General features: G+C 41.8%; 1 protein-coding gene across 13 annotated transcripts in view; it reads left to right on the top strand.

The window, feature by feature from the left end:
- The window catches only part of fat1a (FAT atypical cadherin 1a), a 76,227-nt gene that overhangs the window by 8,907 nt on the left and 45,463 nt on the right, over positions 1-21,857 (top strand). For all 13 annotated transcript variants that reach the window (XR_013077090.1, XR_013077092.1, XR_013077093.1 and 10 more), the window contains exons 3-4: positions 10,076-10,390; positions 21,350-21,411. Coding sequence is in view for 7 of the 13 variants with exons in the window: in XM_076728573.1 (XP_076584688.1) it covers positions 10,076-10,390; positions 21,350-21,411 (377 nt within the window). In the remaining 6 variants the exon portion in view is untranslated. The remainder of the gene's footprint in view (positions 1-10,075; positions 10,391-21,349; positions 21,412-21,857) is intronic.

Genomic DNA, 21,857 nt, shown 5'->3' with positions numbered 1-21,857 from the left:
AGTGAGTGATTCTCACAGAGTAGGTGCATCCAACAAATCTGAACAAAGCTTGTGTTTTACAGCAGGCAAACAGGCCGTGCTCGCTACCCACTTGACTGACGTTCCCAAACCACACAAGGAAGAAGCGAGTTATTTGTCTGTGAGAAATAGCCATTACATTTAAAAGTGGTGTCTGTGATTGCTGTCTATTGAATGCCATCCTGTTCTCATTTACACCAATTTCAAGTAAAGCCCTTGTATGTGAGCCACGTCTTCTTCTCCAGATAAGGTCTTTTTTCTGTCAGACTGCTCTGAGAGTCCATGGCAACTGTTTGCCCAGACATTCTCCATGTTATTAAAAGCTCCGTGGTCACTGGCTCGGTGCCATCTTAATTTAAACTTACTCATATGAAGACTTTCTTTTCTGGGCCCCTTCTCATGCTGTAGACCAAATTTACCATTCCTCACTGGAATCGGAAAATTTGCTTAAAGTCCTAAAAGTCCTGCTAAAAGGACCTGGAGCAACAAAACTGAACTTTGATATACTGAAAGCTTTCCAAGTCCTTATGTTTAACATATTGCCCAACTTGAAGATTCAGCAGAAACAGAACAAGCTGGACATCCTGCTGCTGAATAGAAGTCCAGCATTAGCTTTTAGCCTCAGTCCATTCATCAAACTTTTTAGAACTCTTCCTGCATCTCATAACTTGTGATAGGTTTGAGATCCTTCACCAGCCACCAGTGTGCTTTGTTTCCCCACCATTTTGTGGAAGCATGCATGTCACTTGCGAAGGCTTGTATGCCATAAGTGGCTGCCTACAGCTTTACTTTTGGGGCCTTGGAGGTCAACCAACATAGATCTTCAAGGACTCAAAGAGTTAAATGCAGCAAATGGCTGTGCAGTGGCATTTTTCTTTTAAACATATTTCCTCTTCACAAAGACTTTGCGCCTGGTGTTCTGTAACAATGCAAAGCAATTTTTAAAAATTGCTTGCACTTTCAGGCTGGACACACACACAAACAGAACCAATGTGAGCTCAGTTTCCACCCCTAGCCGGAACAAACAAGCAATAAAACAATGCTTATCACAATGAACCCGAGCAAGTCTCCACTCCTCCACAATACACCTGACTCACATTCACTGACACACCTTAGATCAGGCAACCATCAACAGATTTAAAGGGCAAGTTTATATTTTTGTCAATGAGTAACTGTCTTTTCATTTCTTATCGTCTGGGATGACTAAGAGATATTGCGCAAATCAAGGAGCCGAGCCCTAATTGATCACAAACTCAGGTAGACAGTTACAAGAATATTGGAAAGGACAGCACTTTTAAATGTACCATTGTATGACTTGTTGTAATGTCTGATGAAACATGTATTGAGACTTTGAATAGAAGGACATTTGGGACAGTGATGTCTGTGGCTCTACTTCTGGACAGGACACCCACACTAGTCAAGAGTGCCTGGAGCAGTAATAAGCAATGTGTTGCATAGTTAAAGAGACTGGGGAGATGTGATGATGGAGGGCTGTGCTTGATTGATAAACTAACCCTAACCCTAACCCTAATAAACAAAGAGTAAAGGAACGGCTATACCTATCAGCCCTCTTTTGTTAAGTACATACATGTACATTAGGGCTGAAAGACATGCAGAAAATTCGTAGTGCAATTATTTTGAAAGATACTGCGACATAAGTCACAATTATAGTGGGAATGGCACATTTTACATTTCCATTTTCACAGAAAAAAATATAAAAGTGATGCTGATGTGATATTTGCTGGGGTCTGCACCAAACAAGCATGTGAAAATATGAATTGTAGCCTGGGGCATCTCTGAAGCACATGTGTTGTGACACATTATACCTTGATCAAAAAAATTAATTGTTCAGCTCTAATGTGCATTCATGTACGTTACATATGTAGGTCTCTAGATGGATTAGCCTGTCTTTGTTCTATTTAAATCAATATATTGTAATGTCAATTTTATGCATATTACTTAGTGCTTGAGGGAGTATCAACTAGTGTGTGTGAAAGGATAATCAGGGGAGGCGATGATATGGAGCTAGACACAACATACTTGGAGTGAAATCATCCAGTATACAAGGTGACCAGAGCAGAGTGTGTTCAGTCCAGAGGAGACGCAGATGCTCATTGTATAATGTATGCACTGCCCTTTCTTGTTGGATAATATATGCATTGCCCTTTCACTTGGAGCTGTTTGCAGCCTGTGCTGTAAATGCGTCCTTTGTCAAAGCAAATGAAACCATTTGATGCGTAATGACAAAGTCCCGTTAATGTGTGTTTCAAAAACATGCCGGTCCTTCACTGCTTTTTCCACCGTCCTCTTGTTAAAGTAAACAGATTTTTGACAGTGATGAAAAGACGTGTGCTTGTATTTGTTTATGGTCGGTGTTTTGACAAGTATAGTTTGCGAAAAGTGAGAATGCTTGCCCTCTGTCCCTAATTTTCTGTTCGCTGCCTATATGTTAGAGATAAAAGTGGGACTGCGAAGTGGCACATGATTCCACATAGTCTTTGCTTGAGTGCTGTTACTGTGGAGACGGGACCAGGAATGTGCAGCGGGACAAAGTTGATTGTAGGTTGCTAAATGAAAAACACACTTCCCCTCGTTAAAAGTATGTTGTTCTCTCAGTCCATTAAATCTTTTTAAAGAAACTTAAGGCAGCCTTGTGCAGAGGATGTGCCTTATTGTGTGTTGATTGTTGTCATGCTAAGACGTTCATGAATTAGATTTATACTTTCTATTCCTGTCGATGCACTGTGGATAATATTGCAGATTTTACGTTTTTATAGCAGAGTCTTTCATTGTGGGCCCCAAGGAGCATTCAGAAGTCCATAATGATGTTATGCACATTTGCTTATTTTGAGTGTATTGTTAACGTCAAGCCACGGGTGATAAACAGAACCAGTGCTCTAAACAGCAGTCTATAGCATTAAGTGGTACAAACAGCAGTGATATTTTGCAAACATTTGCATCTTCCCCATAGACACATCTGAGCATCTTCACCAGGGGCTCTCTCTGCTAAATTATGGCGAGAGATATAAGAGATACTGACATGCTTTTATCCTTTTATTCAAATTTCAGCAACTGTTTCAGGCATTTAAAGCCAATTTCATGCTGTCTGATGCTTGACAAGTGACAGCCCTGACCACAAATGCACTCACATACAGGTGCAGTGAAGTGGGTGTAGTGAAATACATTTGCCTGTCTGTCAACCAATAATTTCTATGGCCACATTGGCTGTTACCAGAATGTTTCATCCGTCAGTTGAAGTTGTGGCATAAATTTGAACACAATATTGACTATAATACTGTGGTATTTTAACAGTGTTTTGGGGAAGTTTTGCTTTTATTCCAATGCAGGCAGTACAGAAGTGATGGGAGAGAGAGGGGGGAGAGGAATAACATGCATCAAAGGTCCACAGCTGAGACTCTAACTGAGGACTTCACAGTGAATATGATACACTTCTTAACCAGTATGCCACCACAACACTCCCATGAGACCAGTGTCAGTAGATCTACATTTATTCTCACCTAATCTTACAAAGACAGTGCAAATATATGCAGAACTCGTAGAATCTTTACAATAAGATCAGTCAATTAGGAAATAGTTCGAAATGTTGGGAATTTTGCTCATTCACTGTCTTCTTGAGAAAATAGCAAACAGCAAAGCTACTGCAATCATCCGGTTAGCTTAGCTTAGCATAAAGACTGGAACAGAGAGGAAAACCCCCTACCAGCACCCGTAAAGCTCACTAATTAGCAGGTTATATCTTTTTGTTTAATATGGAGAAAAAAGTCAAAAACAGTAAATTGTGTTTTTATGGGGAGTTACCTGCCAGGTCTAGTGTCTTCAACCACCTTAGATGCCCTGGAAAGTGGAGTTTGTTCCTTTGGACGGAGCCAGCCTTTCCAGCCTTCATGCTAAGATAACCGACCTGGCTGCTGGCTTCATATTTACCATGCAGACATGAGAGTGGTATCAGTCTTCACATGTAGCAGTCAGCAAGAAAGGGATTAAGCAAATTCCCCAAAATGTCAAACTGTTCCTTTAAAGGCTGTCAGTGTTTTGCTGTGTTGGGTTTTGTTGTTAAAATGGTTGTTGCCACTGTTGAAGGGGTATTGATCTGTAGTCATGTACTACCACGTTTGGTTTGGCTTCACGGACAAGAAGCCCTCTGGTCACTAGAGTCGTACCTGGGGAGAGAGCATGTGTCTCTTCTCATATTCTGCTCTCTCGGGGAAATTGTTTGCTGTCAGCTGAAAGTCAACATGCTCCTTTGGTCAGAGAGGGCTGCTGTATACAATGGGAATACAGAGAAAGCTACTGTGTAGGAGAGTAGAAAAATATTCAGTGGTGTGAGGTTAGAAATGAATGAAGATGGATCCTGTGTTTCCCTCATTGCTATCAGAGACACAGGCAGAGAGCTGTTCAGGGCTTGGAAGTATAGTAACTGCTCCTAAATAATACTGTGATATTGAATCAAGGAGTATTGCTGTGAGGCCTGTTCAAAGGCCTTTGAAATAACGCTGTTCCCAGTAACAATGGAAGCTTTGTATCGTCAGCAAAGTCCCAAAAGCTATCTCAACTGGAATTAATAGGCAATTTTTTAGTAAAAGAAAAATCCATTCAGTCATGCATCACAGAGATGTAACAGCTGTATCGAAAGATTTTTTCGGTCGCTTTTCAGTGCTCACTCGCAGTGAAGGCACAAATAATTTCATTTCTTTAGATATGAGTTTTACATACATTATGGCTAAAGAGATTCTGCAGTCATCATCAGTACTGGCTGTGAAGCAGTCATAAATCCCACTAAAAAACAAACAGATGAACAAAAAACAATAGGATTACACTGACATTCACACTATCAGTGTTCTCCATTGTTAGGCTGGTGAAATAATGGAGCTTGTCTTAAGTACTATTTCCCTTAAGCCAGCTGTTGACAGTCATTTTTCTGGCAGTGCTGACAGTATACAGCGTGCACAGTGACGCATGAAGTGGAAATGGCTCTCTGGCTCAATAGGCCAGGATATTGCAGGAGATAAGATAGACGCACTGTTTTGTGATGCTGGATCATTGTTATGGTTATCTCAGGGACCTGTCCTAATTATTATCGCCCCAGTGTGCCCTTCAGACGACACACAGGAATTAGTGTGAGTCAGAGAGCCATGGTGCTTACTATAGGTCTGTTCATGGTAAAACAGGCAGTATGTTATCATGAAATGCATAAACATATCATCTAAAGTAATCAGGCCAATGTAACCTCAGATTTAGCTTTGTTAAAACGGAAGTACTTCAAGAGATTGGAGCTGTAGATTTACTCATGGCTAAATTAAAATGGGTTGCACTTTGTTACTAAATACACACCAACACATTGCCAGGGGTAGCTGTAGCATAGCTAACTGAATGAGCTGACAGAGCTAACGTATAACCCCTTTAGAGTGAAAAGTAAAAGAGATAATACAGAATATGGTCGACAAATCATTCACACATAAACTGGGAAGATTTTAAATTAAAATTGTACAGAAGTTTTAAAATTAAACTTAATGCCGATCAATGTTTAGCTAAATTACCTTTTAACATTAGCTAGTTTAGCATAATCAACTATTTCCAAACTACAAACAATTCAACAATCTTTGCATATATAAATAAACATTTAAGAGATTTAGTAAAGAGCTAGTTTGAAACAAGCCCGTGCAAGTGAGTGCATTCTTCTCTAATGGCGTTAAAAAAGTCTTTGAATTCATGAACAAAACAGTATTTACATACATAGTCTTCTTTGCCTTTGACTAATAACCGCTGCATCATATTGTACTGAAATGATGAAATCAGTGCTTCAGGCAGTGCTTTTAATATACAACAACAAAACATATTTTTGCCTTGGACCACACTTGACACAATAAGTTTTTCAAAGGTTTCAGGCATTAATACCAGCAGGCTTAGCATCTTTGAAGCATGGATCTCAGCTACAGATGTCTGGGAACTTTGGGATGATGTGATATTAAGTTGCTGGGTAACACAAAGCTCAGTTTAGGACTCTCTCTATTACACTAGGCCCTACAATGTGGTTGTGGAATTTGAAGCATTTTGCCAGGGCTGTGGAAAGAGGAGGGAGGGGGCACTGAAAAAGTTTATGCAAGCATGTGAGCTAGAGGCCTGAGAAAGCTGAGGAATGTGGGGTAGGGGTGAGCCGAATTAACGGAGGTGGTTCAAAGCAAGCCCCGACTTTTCAACTGCAGAAGTGCTGGTGTACGTTCAATCTGTGACACATGAGTGCAACATTTTGGGTGAATTGTTAAGGGTTTAAGTTTCCAGAATCAGGGCAGAAATGAGAAAATCAGCACAAAAGACAATTAGGATGTTGTGCGCCTTAACGTTGTGGTGACACGTGCTGTATTTAGTACTCTGTTTCACTAGGCATCTTGTGACATGCAGTTAACAGTTTCAGGCAGCTTTTCGAAAGGAAATTTCACCCTCTTCTAATGCTGCCCTCCCACCAACCCTAAGTTTGTAGAGAATGAACTCATTATGTATCTGTGCTGGACGCTGCTTCAAGTACACTCGTACATAAAATACCTGCTGGCCGTGATAATTTGAAATCCTTCGACTGTCTGAAGACTCCACCGCTCTGCCACTGTGCTCAAGTAACTTTGAAGAACAAAGCCAAAGGGAAAAGAAAAGAGCAAGGGAAAAAAAGCGGAAAGCAAATCTGGCAGAGGCTGATGCATGGCCTCTTTTTTTTCCTTCTTGTGGCCTAAGGGCAGGTTTTGCTTCTGCCTTCGTGGATACGTTAGGTATATGGGATGGGTGTGGCAACTGGATTCTTAAGATTCACCTTTCATGTGCTTTGTTAGCAACTGTTCAGCCAAAGGCCATGGCAGATAGCTTGTTGTATTTTGTGCTTCTTTAGACATTCAAGGTAAAGTTCGTCTATTTTTGAGTCTCTTCAGAGATAAACATCCACAAAAAGTGTGCAAGTTAGCATTGACATTTTGCTTGAAAAGGCAAAAGTGTGGACAGAAAATGTTTTTCTTGTGGCTGCGGTTGCACGTTTTTTTAACTGCAAAATATGAAGTTATCTCCTGTATGGTGATGGATACAAGGCGAAGAGCTGTGAGCAAAAAGCATGACCCTTGTGAAAGTGGAATTGTTCTGCTACGCTGGTGTCTGCCAGTCAAAGAGAGGAGCACTCAAGCATGGGTATCTCCTTGGCAGAGGCACAAAAGACGTCTCGTACTTTCACCGTTTGGCTCGTCTTTTCTCTTGTGCTTTCTTATTAACACGTGTGCCCGTGCACACATGACCACCTGTGCTTGCCTGTAGCTCCTCTCAAACCATTCTTCCCATTCACTCATCTGTAGTGTTCGTTATTTAACGTCACTTCTCTGCAGGTGTTTGAAACTTTTATTATACCAACCTTTTGTGTATCTGCTCAGGATGGATCAAATAAGCATCTGCATTTCTTATTTATGTCTAACATTTGAAAATGCCTTTGCATGCTTTTGCTCCCTATTTACCCACTGCAAGTCAGCGCCGGTAATATCATAAATTAGTCATTACCGTTATTTCTAAATTACTGCCAGCAACGTATCATTACACCTTACTCGTATTCTATGACTTCTCCAAATGTTAAGTTGTGTTGCTCACCGTGTACTGTCAGCTTTAAGCCATCAGTGTGATTATAGAGAGTCATTTAATTTGCATTCATGGTTCACTGGTCGATGCTGTTTTGACGTGGGTCTCTTGGCTTTAGGAAACTTTGGGGAGCTACCTATTTTCCCTTGCCTGACTGCCCTTCTTATTACATGCCTCAAGCTAAGTTGAGAGAGCTATAATGATGACTAATGACAAGAGAGGATCCCAGGCCCAAAATGCAGGGGATGCTCAAAGTAAGGCAGGCTGGGAGAATAAATGAGCTGAACCCCCAATCTTCCCTGCCGTGTTAAATTTGGGAATTTTGTGACAAGTAATTTGGAGTGTTATCTCTTTTCTGTCATTACCCAAGGCAAGTTGTTTGGCTTCTCTCAGTTACACTCCTTCACAGCTCTTCATCAAGTTACAGTGAGTGAACAAAGACAGCGGCAGTGGAGAGATAGTCTACGTAAACTGTTTGAACCTTTAAAATGTGTCTTTGTGTGTATGGATTTGAGTTGGGAGTCGTTGGAAGTGTGCGATGGATTCAGATTGTAGCAAATGGACAACACCCATACATGGCAATGATCCGGGTGTGACTGTACCATGATTCACTTTACTCAGTGTCAGATAATAAAATCAAGTATAGCTGTACATTTTCATTGCACTTATACAAGATATGAAGGAACTGCAAATAACAGAGACATGGATATGGTTATTGTAAAGGTTGTCATGGTTTCTGTTGTTTTGGAAGATGTTTGTGTGCTTATTTCCGCTGTCTTACCTTTAGTTCTTGTTGAAATAATGAGACCTCACATGTGCAAGTTGTACACATGATATAGTCTTGTTTCATTATCAGAAGCTCCCTCCTCATGTTTTTTGCCCTCTGAGGACCTTGTTTTTTTTTTTTTTTTTTTGTTAAAGCAACAACAGGAAAGCATATCAAAATGTTTTTAATTTAGCATCACTCAGTTTGTTTATATTCACACCATAACCTGATTACAGTGAAAAACCAATCAAGGTGACGGCTGGCATGGCATTCGCATGCCTCGCAATTTATTAATGTCACAATTAATTTGCATTTCTGTTTGAAGCGAGTCATCTGAAAGATGTGTCGCAGCCATCAGAAACTTAACAACGTGAGACAAGAAAAAGAGAGGAGCTTTGTTTTTACGTTGATGAAAACTGATGAAGAACGCTGTAAATGTTCTCATTCATTAGTTGTAACACGAGAGCCTTTTTAGTGTCACCTCCAGAATGACAGCAAAGCTTTTTTTCTAGAAACATTGCTTTGCATCAGATTCACTTTGTGATGCTTTTCATGCTTGCAGAGAATAAAAAAGAAAAAAGAAATACGGTGTCAGGCATTGTACAATTATTCAAAAGATTTAGATTTCACTGTTCATGACAGCAGCAGTAATTATGATATGGCCTTCATCCAGTTATCATTGAATTATTAGTGTGCATGTAAACGCATTATCCTACACTTCATAAGCAAACACACAGATTTGTGCACACACCCTCTACCTCAGAGACCCCTACACCTAATGAAACACACACATGGAAACATTTACACACACTCATACACACGTCCCTTTCCTGCAGTGCAAATGTACCTGCTGAGCACCTGGTGAGCACTTGTAAGTGGGGTCGGGTGGAGATGAATAGCGCTAAAGCAGTTCACTCCTGTGAACTTAAGCTTTTCTTCCAAATATCAGCAAATACATTCAAGCCGCATTTTCCCACATTTAAACATCTAAACTAGTGCTCTCAGATGTTACATTCACAGGTCAAGTATGTCAGTGTGTGTCTAACAGAGCTGCATTGTTTGTACCCTGTAGTTTTAGCCTCATAGTTTGAGTAAATACATTTAAGGTTTATGACATTTAAATGTGCCTTTTTGATACAAAACTTGCACCTCTGATTTTTGTTTTGTAAGAATAACCCAGTTTTTGCCTCGATCCTTGTGCGAATTGTCTTTGAGAGCATGAAAAGGTCTAACTGTACTATGCAACAAGGTTAAATAGCCAGGCCCAGATTTTCAAAGCCAACCCAACCCATCCTCCACGCTTCCATTTGACCATTGTCAACTCATACTACTCACGGGCCTCTAAAAGCACTTTTGTTTGCTCAGCTGAAGGCTACAGCCCCCACATGGCAGTAAAAAAACTTCCCTGCCAGTGAATGTAAACAGGACCAGCACTGGCCGGTTGTTGTTAATATCCCACCATGACACCTTTCAGTCGAGGCGCCTTCATCCACCCCTGCCTGTTCAGGGGCAGCTGGTGTTCAGGCTTCTGTTCTCTTCATTGCCACAAATCGATTCCAGAGATCAATGACAGTGCAGAGAGAGATGTGAGAGTCAGGGCACATGTTGCAAGTGAAAATGTTCCCTGACATGATGCAAACTGAGTTTGTTTATGTCTCTCTCATCTTTCAGGTATTATCCGCACGCAGGAGCTGCTGGATCATGAGACGACGCCTCACTACTGGCTCACAGTCTATGCGATGGATCGCGGCGTGGTGCCCCTGTCTGCCTTTGTGGAGGTCTACATCGAGGTGCAGGACGTCAATGACAATGCGCCGCAGACCTCCGAACCTGTCTACTACCCATCCGTCATGGAGAACTCCCCTAAAGACGTGTCAATCATCCAGATAAATGCAGTTGATCCAGATGCCAAGGCCAGTGATAAACTCACCTACCGGATCACCAGCGGCAATCCCCAGGGTTTCTTTGCCATTAATGCCAAGACAGGTAAGATTGCTGTTACTGTGATGGTAATTCATGTCACTATAAATTACATCCTCAGAGCAGGAAGTCCCTGCTCTCAGTCACAACCTTAAATTGTATTCCTGGACAAATGGTAACCTTGAATACGGCAGCTAGCTTGAGACACTAACTTCCTGTTGCAAAGCCTTACATCGCCATGGTCTTATTTTTTTCATGTAAGCAGGGTCAGGTGGGATATCCTGATTGATTGGTACATATACATCAGAAGAGAACTTTAGTGTGAAATCTCGCATGTCATCAGCTACTTTAAAGGCCATGAACACAGCACACATGTAAAGAAGTGTGCTCCATATTGAATTATCCTTTGAGACTTCAGGCCAGGTTCTGAGATGTACTGTAATGTATAGCTGGCAGGCTGGTGAGCTTCCTGTTCCCTTTCTTGTGAAAAGGAAGAGCAGTGTGAACACTATTTTAACCCACGACAGGAGTGGGTTGAGCCTACAGGGGTTTTTTCCACTCTAACACTCTAAAGTGTGTTCTCATATGGTTCTCTGAAAATGGTGTGATGATTAATATTTCATTGGGCTCTTTTAAAATTGCAGGAGCAGGCTATGTTTAGTTGAACAGCAGAGAAAATACTTGTAATAGGTGCAAAGTGAAGCACCGTGTACACACAGAGCCTCTCTGTAAATGTACAGATTTATTCTTGTTATGCTGAACTGACTCAGAATTCAGCCATGATCCCGTCGGAGAATTAGTTCTTCATATTTGAATGAAGCCACTCGCAGTCATGATATAAATACAGAATAAATCAAGGACATCCGTTTGTAGATTTAAATGATTTCCATTTTGACTTACATAGATCACAGCAGCAAAATTAGATGGTTAAACTATATCCGTCTCAAAAAGTGCCAACTAATGAATTTGTTATTATTTCTTATGGAGCTTACACGCTGTCTTTTTGCTATGAATGCAAGTGCTCATTAAACTGAAATGAGGAATGAAGCAGTTGCTCCAGTTTGTCCTCGCAGACGTGTGTGGTCCTGTTTCCCGAGGTTGTCACATCAACAAACTGGAGTTATTTTTGTTGGAAGTGGCAACGTGAATTTTCTGACCAAATAAGGATTGATCATGCAGCATGTCTCCCAAACAAGCCTCACAGTAAGGCTTTGCACTCCCCAAAGGACAGGAAAAGAAAGAACAAATAAATGATACAGAAAAGGGGAAGCCTCAGGTATGCGGACACACAAGGAAAGTGCTTCGTCTTCATGCGTGACAAGATCAGCTTACATACGATGATAAGAAGTGTGGGAGGCCAAACATAACGCTTTTTTAACAACGTTGAGCTGTGAAGAAATTTTCTTTTTTCCCCCTTATGGATAAGTAACCTGTGTTAATATGGCACCATAGCTGGAAAGGCATGCTTACACTTGATATTTCATTTTGCTGCACAAGACTGTATGGTAAGCTTACAGAACATCACTTATTCAGCAGTTGAATAAAGTCTTCTTAGCCCACATATCTGAAGTAATTATGTCCTACTCCTAGGATTAGAGTTTTTATGAAGCTTATGGTCAAGTCCACTGTGGGCAGAACCTCTTTACTGTAGAGCTGACTGTTTGCAAGCATCAGAAGATAAAAAAAAACTAGTTATAGGACACTGAAGCATAAGGATAAGAGCCATTCATGCATATCAAAGCATGTTGAAACTTTTATTAGTGGGACACCAGAGCCCCTCATGTCAGTTGTTTGGACAAAGAAAACTTCATTAAATCACTGCTTTGTTGCTTTGATTTTCTATCTTATTTGTTTTGGAAGATTGCAGCAGAGAGTGGAGGTAGAGAAGTAGGTGGAGAGAGAGAACAGGGAGCCAAATGTAGCTGACTACAAGAGAGCACCGATTTATGCAGAGCGGCAGCAACGATGGCAGCAAACAGCCTCTTTTTTCACTTGAGAGTCGGATTTAATGTTTTGAGGAATGATTATAAATTATATTTTATTTTCTATTTCTGTGGTATTAAATGAGATCAAAATAGGCCTGATATCTATCCACATTATCAACTCAATATGGCATTCTCACCGCATATTACAGGTTTTTGAAAATGTTTAAATTTACAACATGTAAGTCTCTGTAATTACATGTTCTAAAATTGCATTGGAAGCATAGGCCCTGTCTTGGCATATCTACAAAGCTCTATAAAGGGGTGGGAAAAAGGAAAAGACGTTAAGGCCTATGTTTTGTCTGTGGGTTTTGGAACTTCATTGGCATGTGTTTCAAGCTAACTAGCTAGCCTTCTATCATGGGCTACAGCCTTGTGCAGCTTTCCAGGCAGCCTGTTAAGCTTCAGACACATATGAAGGCTTCACTTGACGCCTTGGGTGGCGTCGGTTACCCTTTTTCCGCAACAGATCCACATTGGCTCAGTAAAGTCCAGGATGAAAGGCTTAAGCATTATTTATTTCTGCCAAGTAAACAAGTCCTGCTGTTTTGGCTGTTCTCTGACTTTAGTTTGCCATTAAAGTGCAAGGCCAGCTCCTCTCTGTAGCAGACACTATTGCAATCCTAACGTCTGAGAGCTTAGAACTTAACGGTTTGATATAGCCTCACTTTGGATGGGGATTTGAACAGGAAGAGAAAAAACGAGGCAGAGCCGCGTGGGGTAAAATTTGTGCCAGTCAGCTGGATATGAATTATGTGCTCTAAATCAGTAAGAGATCAGTGAATTTGAATAATGCTGCTCGGGTGTGAAATTTTAAAAGATGAACCAGTGCTCAGTTGTCTGGTGGCACAGATCTCATCCCACCCACAGACATGACCACGGTTGTTTCAGGCTCCTAAGCCCTGATTTGGCAGCTGAGGAGAATTGTATTTCCTGGATAAAGACTCATAGGCTCGTTGTCAGCAGATCACAACAGGATATGGGCTGTGTGAGATGGGCAGATGCATAATTGTACGTGCTCTGTGTAAAATGTGACTCGGTTGCATTGTAGAGCAGTCGAAGGTTGTTTATCACTGGGGTGTAGATTAAGAATAGGGATGGTTTGTCCACACGCACAGCACTCGAGACAGCCAGTCCACTAGCTGCCTAGTTTTTTTTTCTTTCCAAAGAAGGTGTCAGATCTCCAAGCTAGTTCATCTGAGGTTGTTGACACGACTTGCCCACCTTTTCTGTGGGAGAGTGAGCAGCGATCAGTACCTGGTGAATCACTCTCTCTCTCTCTCTCTTCCCTGAAATGCTGTTACTGTGCTGTGACTTTGTGGACTTTGAGCAGAGCTCTTATGCCAGAACATGTATGTATTAGGAAAGGGCAACCAGGCAGAACGTGTAGTCAGAACACACACACACCCCACACACAGGAAGTCTGGAGCAAAGCCGGAGCAAAGATCACTACGATAGCAATCTTATCTTGCTGAATGCTCATTACTCTACTTCCTGTTGTACCTATTCTGCCTTTCTAGGTGTAGTATTAGCACTTTCTAAAGCCTCCCTAATTGCCCCAGTGTTGTCCATTGACTTTGTAGAACATGCTGTCTTCAGTGTATGGTGACCTGACATATGAGATTTGTGCTCAGAACACCTAAAGCCCATTGAAAACTCCACCCTATAATGATGGCGCCGACCTGTATTCATCACCAGACGATGGTGTCATAGCTGACAAGAGCATGCCTTTAATAGGACATGACTGTCTATACCTGATCGTTTTTGCCCTTTAATGGTAGCTGTCATTTCATTGGTTAAACCAGAAGAAGGAAGATGCACCCAGGTGTATTCTTTCAGTTGTATTAAACAATTTCGGCCCATCCTTTTTCTTAGCCTGCAGCCAGCAGCTCATTGTCATCCATCGAAAAGGAATGCCGTGGGTAATGCTTTGGCAAGCTTGGATACCTTCGACAGGTCTTATGTGCATTTGTCATCCCTGGGGCTAAATGAAAAGGTAAGGGAAAACAGCCAGTGGGACTGCAGCCGTGAATCATCCACTTTTCGTGGTGCTCATATCAACTTTCAGTGACACCCTCTCTGAGGGTAAACACACACACACACACACACACACACACACACTGGTGCTATCAGTGGTTTACCAAAGCCCCTCTATCAGGGGAAGTGAGATAGGAAATGGATACTTCCAACAACTTCCTGATGTTTCCGGTGATTTGGAGGCCAAACAATTGTCACAGCTCTCAAAAGAGATTGTGAAAAGAAAATGTGGAAATGAAAAATGGCTGATTTTCCTCTTAAAACTTCAAAGCGCCGTCATGGTGGCTTAGCTGGCTGAGATTCAGTCTAACCACAGTATCTCTGAAACAAATACAACCTGGGTCCTCTGTGGCACGACACCTTTTTTCACAATGTGACATTCATTCTGTTTTTTTCTAAGAGTCCCAAAGAATGCCACATCTCGGCATCACGGGTGTCTCAAGTTTTCATTTAACCTTGACTGATTTCTGTGAACACAGCGCCTCTGGACTTTACAAAAACACCACAGAAGAACTGTGATTTATTCTGTGCAAAGCGAAGCTCGAGAAGTGAATGTACGAATGCCAAACTATGTGCAGGACGACCAACCTACAAAGAGGTTGAGAGAGGTAAACATTTACATGCAGTCAGACAGCTGAGCCGATTAAAAACACTGTCTCTGACATTTCGATATCACTGCACAGTGAAATTACAATGTGCAGTGTTTTAGTTTGAATGTTTTATCACTTCTAATGTTCCTGCTCAAGGGCTAATGTGGAAGTGCTCTGAGACACCTCTGTTAAATGGGCCAGGTGGCTCGTGTTGGTGCACATCAAAATGCCTCACCTACTCAAGTGAACCATACAAGCAAGCACGATAGATGTGGAAGGTTTAAAATGGCTTGAAAAATTAACAGTGCAAAGCTGCAACGGCTTTGTGCATGTGTAGGCAGACAGACATTTGACTTTATTGGTGGACATTCAGTTTCATTCTCAGTGCACTGTCGCCTTTCGACTCTGCTCAGTGAAATTCATCCATGCTCCTTTCCTCCTGAAATGTTCTTCTAGAAGTTATTAGAAAGTACTTGCAAGGCTGTTTTTGTAAACTGCTGTAGCTGGCAAGCTAACTGCTAACACGCTAACCAGGCGAGAACATGCATTAATCAGACACAATAGCTCTCTAAGCTAATTTCTCCTTTTTTCTACTGTGTTACTCCACCAGGGCATGTTGTTCTCGGGGTTGTACATCATTTCATTCAATAAAGAGACTTGGTGACGGGAGAGATTAAGCTGTCCAAGCTAACAAGATTGCTAACTCAGTTAGCAGCCTGTTAGCTCTGTCTCTAATGAGACAAGACCACAGTTAATTCAAGAGAATGTATTCGTGCCATCGACTCTCTGCCTTAACAGCCACTCCTCCTTTGTGGAGCAGTTTATAGTGGAATAGTGGAGGTTAAATACAAGTAGATGCAACACAACCAATAAGCTTCAAGAACTTCTTCCATTCTGGACTCTCCTTGACAGCACTGTGGGTCAACCAAATTTTGACTCAAAGTGACAAATTGACTGGACGAGGGAATCCATGTTCACTGTTAACACTAGTGTGATCATACAACCGTAAAAACAGACAATATCCCAGTTTATGTATTTCAAGGAGAGCCAGGCATTCATGTACGAACACAGATTTTCATTTCACCTAATAAAAACTGTGTACATGTGCTCCCTGTTTGAGTGAGTTCTGCTGTTCCTTGCTAAGGATTAAATTTGCATCAATTATCAGGCTTTCCAGAACTCAGTAGCTGGACTTCTAGCATTTGACTGACAGATGGTCTCCAGTCTAATTGGCCTTGCAGATTTGGTCTTAAGACATGGCTGCAACAATACTACTTAGGTTGTTTTATATGTAAGTTGGACCTGTGCCTAATGACAAATATGAAATCCACCAAGGTAGAGAGAGAGCGGAAAATCATTTAACAAGACTGCCTTAGCGTGCACACACCAAGCAGTGTGTATCAAAACCAAATAACCTTCCTGCAATCTCAACATGCACCACTGTGTTGCCTGCACAGTCAAAGTGCCCACACAGTCTCATGCTTGTACTATCTGTAATGCCGTTCCTCAGCTGCTCTGCTGCTTCCAAGCATCCCATCCATTTACACAACTCCCCACGACATTCACTTTCACAAGCTCTTGGGAACCTGAATCCCCTGCAGCCCCAAGTCTTCCATGACATGGTTGTCTTTTCAGATTACAAATAAGCCTCGCAGCTGTGAGGTGCTGAGATAACTCAATCCTAATGTAAACAATGCTCGCCCCACTAAATGCCTTTTTCTCATTTTCACAAAGACCATAAGTATGCATTCATGTGTTTGTATTAGCTTATATGGCCTCTCTTTGTTGTGTTTGTTAAATTCTGTGTGCTTCTGGACATCAGAACGGACTTTATTTGGGCTACGCTGCCTTTTAAATGGCAGGCAAAGCAATTTTTTTCCCTCTCAATAAAAGAGAACAGCCAGTAGCTCTTGCTCAGCAGCATTTGGGGGACTCGGTTATAAAGCAGCAAACAGCCTTTACTTTGATGTACCAATCCCTTCTTAAACTCCCACAGTCCTTTGGATTTTGGTGTCCCACAGTTTTCATTTGAGAGTATAGATGGCATCATGAGCAGCGAAAGCAGATACTTTTCACAGTGTTGTTTTAGGCTCGAGTGGTAGACACTTGATTCATAATGAAGCTGAGAATATTGATATAGTTGTCTGGGGTTGAGCGTCGGGTTTCGCGATAAGAGATGTTGCAGTCTGTGTTCATTATCGATGTCACACATGAGAAAAATAACAGGGGAGTAAATCATGCATTTTCATAGATTAGTGTCAGTTTATCAACAACAATACTAAACATCTGAAGGACTTTTAAATTGCACAGCCAGGCGGGCCGCTGCAGACACCCAGCACATTCCCGATCGTCTGGAGTTACAGCTAAATGTGTGTCACATAAGTATGTGTGTCACTCTCAACACTGCTAATCACAGCAGCAGGGCCTGGGTATGAACCGGCCCAACAATGTCCTGGACTCCTTAACTCCCCCCAGGCCTCCATTTTGGAGCAGCGGTTGTAGCGCTCAAGGACATGGTTGAGAGTGCCACTGCTGCTTTGCTGTTGTTTTTCTCTCCCTCTCAAAACAGCATGGCTATAATTACTGTCGGCCCAGCTCAGCCCACGCCTGAGGATGGCTTGTGTGTGTGTGTGTGTGTGTGTGTGTGTGTGTGTTGTGACAAAGGCTGTGGGTTGGAAGTGCAGACTTCTCTGGTGAGCTCTGGCTTACCAACCAATCATTTTACAGTTCCTTAACATTTAGGTAGAGATAGAGAGGTATGCACCTTTATTGGCTGGACCGCTAGTGCCAGCTCAGTCCTACGTAAGACGACCATTCCTGGTGAGCGTGTAGCTTTTGGGTGGGTGATCAAACTTGCAAGATTAGATGTTTGAAAGTATAGCGATTTTGGAAACTATTTGTTTTGAATTATTTTCTGAAAGTGATATTGGTGCTTGGATATTAGAGTGGGCGGGAAGTCCTGTGGTCAGAGATCTGGCAGCGTGAGACACAAATGGAACAGAAGCAAACAAAAGCCGTTTAAGCCACAACATAAAATAACTCCGCTCATCCACAGTCCATGCAACATATTTTCTGCATTTCTGATTTGATTCTCCTCCCAGACATCTCTACATCTTGAAGTGGATGCTGGTTTCACGCTCCATCAAAATCCTTAAATACTTTAAAAATGTGAGAGAGCAGTAAAATTGGGCTTGTGGTTCCAGCCTTTTCACCAAGTGGCCCCAAAACCACTGAGCTGATTATTGTTGAGCTGAAGCTGTTGGTGAATTATTACTATTGATCAGTTTATTGACAGAAGCATTATACATTGCAAAACAATATCCACTTCCTTCCTCTCTGATTTAAAGATTTGCTATCTTTGAGGTTTGGACTTTTGACATTTGATGTTGGGCTTTAGGAAATAGTGGGAGACATTTTTAACTATTTTCTTGCATTTTAGAGACCAAACAATTAAAACGTTAATTGAGAAAATAATTGCAAGATTGCTCTATAATGAAAATAAACATAAGCTGCAGCGTTAGACTGCTCAGTACACCTTCACACGATTGCGAAAAGAAAGCCGGGACAGACCATAGGATTAAAGGCAGATGCTCACTGTATGACAGGATTGTCTGCTGCTTTTGAGATGTGTATTAAGGATGCACAGTTTGGCCCTGCTGTGAGAAGGTCGGCACCCCGCTGCTGCTAAAGACAGCATATCTGGAAGAAGTCTCATGGTTATCAAACACCCTTGATATTTATGACACCTTGCCAGTTGTATTGCCTCTCTGGACAATGGAATTTCAGCAGGGAATAGTGCATGAAATCTGAGCGTGCTCACTCCCTGAGCGGTGCTGTCGCTATTTTTACTTCAGCAAGTAACCACATTGAAACGGGGACTAAATAACTTTCCACTTCCTCTTTAGTTTGGCTTTCTTAATTGCCCGTGCACTCTCTCCAGCTCATTTTTTAAAACAAACGTCCCATTCTTATTTCCAGCTCGAGGTAGCTGTGCAAATTTGTGTGTCAGGCTGAGAAAGAGAGAGATTGCTCCAGCACCAAAATATACAAGATTTTTGAACAAGCAATTGCAACCACAAATAAACGGCGTCCAGTAATGTGTCATCTTCCACTGCGTTCACTGTTGCAGCATCAAGGTGTAAATAATGTTTGTGAAATGGGACTTCTCTGCAGTCTTTGCAAAGCAGAGCTGAAACCAAATTTCTCTTCTCCAGTGTAGGCTTTGGATACAGGCCAGCCGTTTTGTGATTTCATTGGTTTTGCTAATGTTGTGTTTGTTGCAGCGCTGTGATTCTGTACTGGCAGTATACCGTTTGTGAATGCTGTATCTGTTATGATACCCAGTCAAGCTGTGATTCGGCAGCTGATTTGCACAGGAATTATAAATCAGAGACATGGACTCGGTGCGGTTAATATTGTCATCTGTATTCTGCTCTATAATGCATGTACAGAGAACAGAGTTACCTAACACAGCACGCTGGGGAGCTCAGAAACATTATCATCCATCAGCTCCAGCCTCGCTAAAGCACATGAATAATTAGTCACCGTGGTCTGTTTTGATGTGGCACAGCAGAACTATTAGCTTTGATGGTAATAATCTACAGCTCGCGAGCTCATGCAACCTGTGATGATCTTCTGCAAACTTTTTTGCAGACATCATGCAACGCTGCAAAGAGTAATTCCTGCAGGTCGTATAAATTTACTAAACTTAATCTGAGCTGTCAGTTACGAAACACCTCTTTTCACTTAGCGAGGGGGTGTATGTGACAGTGTTGGGAAAGGGGGGTTGATTTAGATTCCTCTCTCAGATTTGTACCTGCAGTCGCTGCAATTTCATGTTAACGTTAAATGAACATTTAAATGAGTTGTTCATCAATATGCAGCCAAAAAGCACAACAAAAAAAAGTGTTGCATCTACAGGAAATGTCTGGTTGTCTGGTGTTTTTTCTAACTGAGTATCAGTGGACCTGGATCTCTGCAGCTCATGGTGAAGATTAAATAAAGCCTAAGAAGCAGAGGATGAAAAAGGGGAGCAAAAGCGCCTCGCTCATATGCCTCAATTGCAGTGCTGAGGGAGAACTATTTCAGGACCTGTAAGTTGTGGCCTGCTATTCTAGTCGCAGGCATATGTGCCATTGATGGGGTTGGGTTTCGGAAATCCTTTGCTTTATGCTAATCAGGCGCAGTGTGGCAAGCAGACAGCTCTGGTGCGGTTGGAGTTGGCATGTCTACTCTACACTCAGTGTCTCTGCAAAGTTGCAATTACATTGGTAGTGAGAACAGAACGCTGCTTATAACGTAGCCATGTAGCAATATCCTCCCCCCTTTTCTTCTTTTTCTTCTCTTCGCTGTGAATTTGATTGAGAATTGGACGAGACGGGAACTCGAGACTCCAACTTGTTTTATTTTTACTTTTGTCAAAGCCTTTCTTAACAAAGTCCCCTCCATGCGATTGATGTCGCGCAACATCAATCCATCCACTTAAAATGAATGATAGAGCTTAAAAAGACCCTTGAAACACTTCAACCAGCAGCAGGATCTTTCCGGAAGATTCATTTTCTCTGTTTCGAAAGTGCTCAAGACTGCGGGTGCTGTCTGACTGGCTGTCTATTTATTCAGCTTGTGGAAGAATTAAAAGCGGGGTGTCAGAGCTACGCTGCTGTTTGGGTACTGTTTTGCAGACCTTTGTGATATTTCACATGTGTAAGTCAGTGTGGTGGGCTGTCTGGCATGTGGTTTGACCAAAAACAGGGAAGACCTACGGGGAGAGCACTCTTCCAGATGCAAAATCTTAACTCATGGGTGACTGATGAGGTAACCAGCAGGGTTCAGATCATGTCACCCAACAGTGAGTGGGAGTGTTTGTTATTTTAGAGTTTTAGTAATCAAATATTGCTCTTTCCTTCACACTGTCCCAACTATCTCTTTGGCTCTCTGTTTTTAACTTAAATATTAGGAGACAAACTGAGTTTTTCCATCATGTAGCCTACAGATTTCTCATAAAAATCCCTATAACTTGCTTATTAAAGAATTGAGATTTATGAGTGGGACATGAACTTTTCAGTGCTTGCTGATAGACAGACTGTGAGACGCTGTCTCTAACCTTCCTCAAACACATCTGTGGAATTTCGACAACTTCTTGTTCCTTATCGGCCAATATTAGCTCATTGCAGACGGTGTATATATCGGTATCAGTGTGTGTGTGTCGGCTGATAAGGCCTGAACAGCACATGTGTTTGAGGTAAATATGTCAGCCGAACCCATTCATCTGTCAGCCTCAAGTCCAGCATATTCATCCACATTTAATTTAAGGTTTTACAATTGCTTTATGGTGAAAAAATAATGATCCATGTGGTTGTTGCCTTATATAATGAATCTGTGTAATTAATATTAATATTATTGATTGTCTTCAACAGGTCTGGTTTCAACAACTTCCAGAAAACTGGACAGGGAGCAACAAGATGAGCACATTCTTGAGGTAAGCGCTTTATTTTTAAAATTATGAACTCTAAAGGAAAATATGGAGATAAGTAAGATGTTAATCATAAACCTTCAAGGTCATCGTTTTAGAAAAAAAAGAGAAGTTGTGGTTGAGAGCCGCATGCTGCCAGCTAAAACAAATCTTGTAGGTGCAAGAAGGGCACTTTTGGAATAATTTCTCCCTGTACTGATTTCCGGATGGGAGAGGTGGGAGGCATGTGGGAGATCCTGGTGACTGTTCCTTTGTTCTTTCCCACTGTTCCGTCTCGTGGATGGAGCAAGCTGGGACAGGAAACTGTTGTCAGCCCAACAGGCCGATGTCTAAACTTGTGGGTTTTAATTGAGCTGGGCTCTGTTCCCTCCTGATGCCTCCCTCCCTCTTCCTCGCCACAAACCCGAGGTTGATAATAGCGTTTTAATTGTGTTTCCGGTGCTGACAGGGAG

Source organism: Chaetodon auriga, chromosome 4 (assembly GCF_051107435.1).
Source record: "Chaetodon auriga isolate fChaAug3 chromosome 4, fChaAug3.hap1, whole genome shotgun sequence".
In the NCBI taxonomy this organism is placed as follows: domain Eukaryota; kingdom Metazoa; phylum Chordata; class Actinopteri; order Chaetodontiformes; family Chaetodontidae; genus Chaetodon; species Chaetodon auriga.
This window is presented reverse-complemented; position numbering and strand designations above follow the sequence as displayed.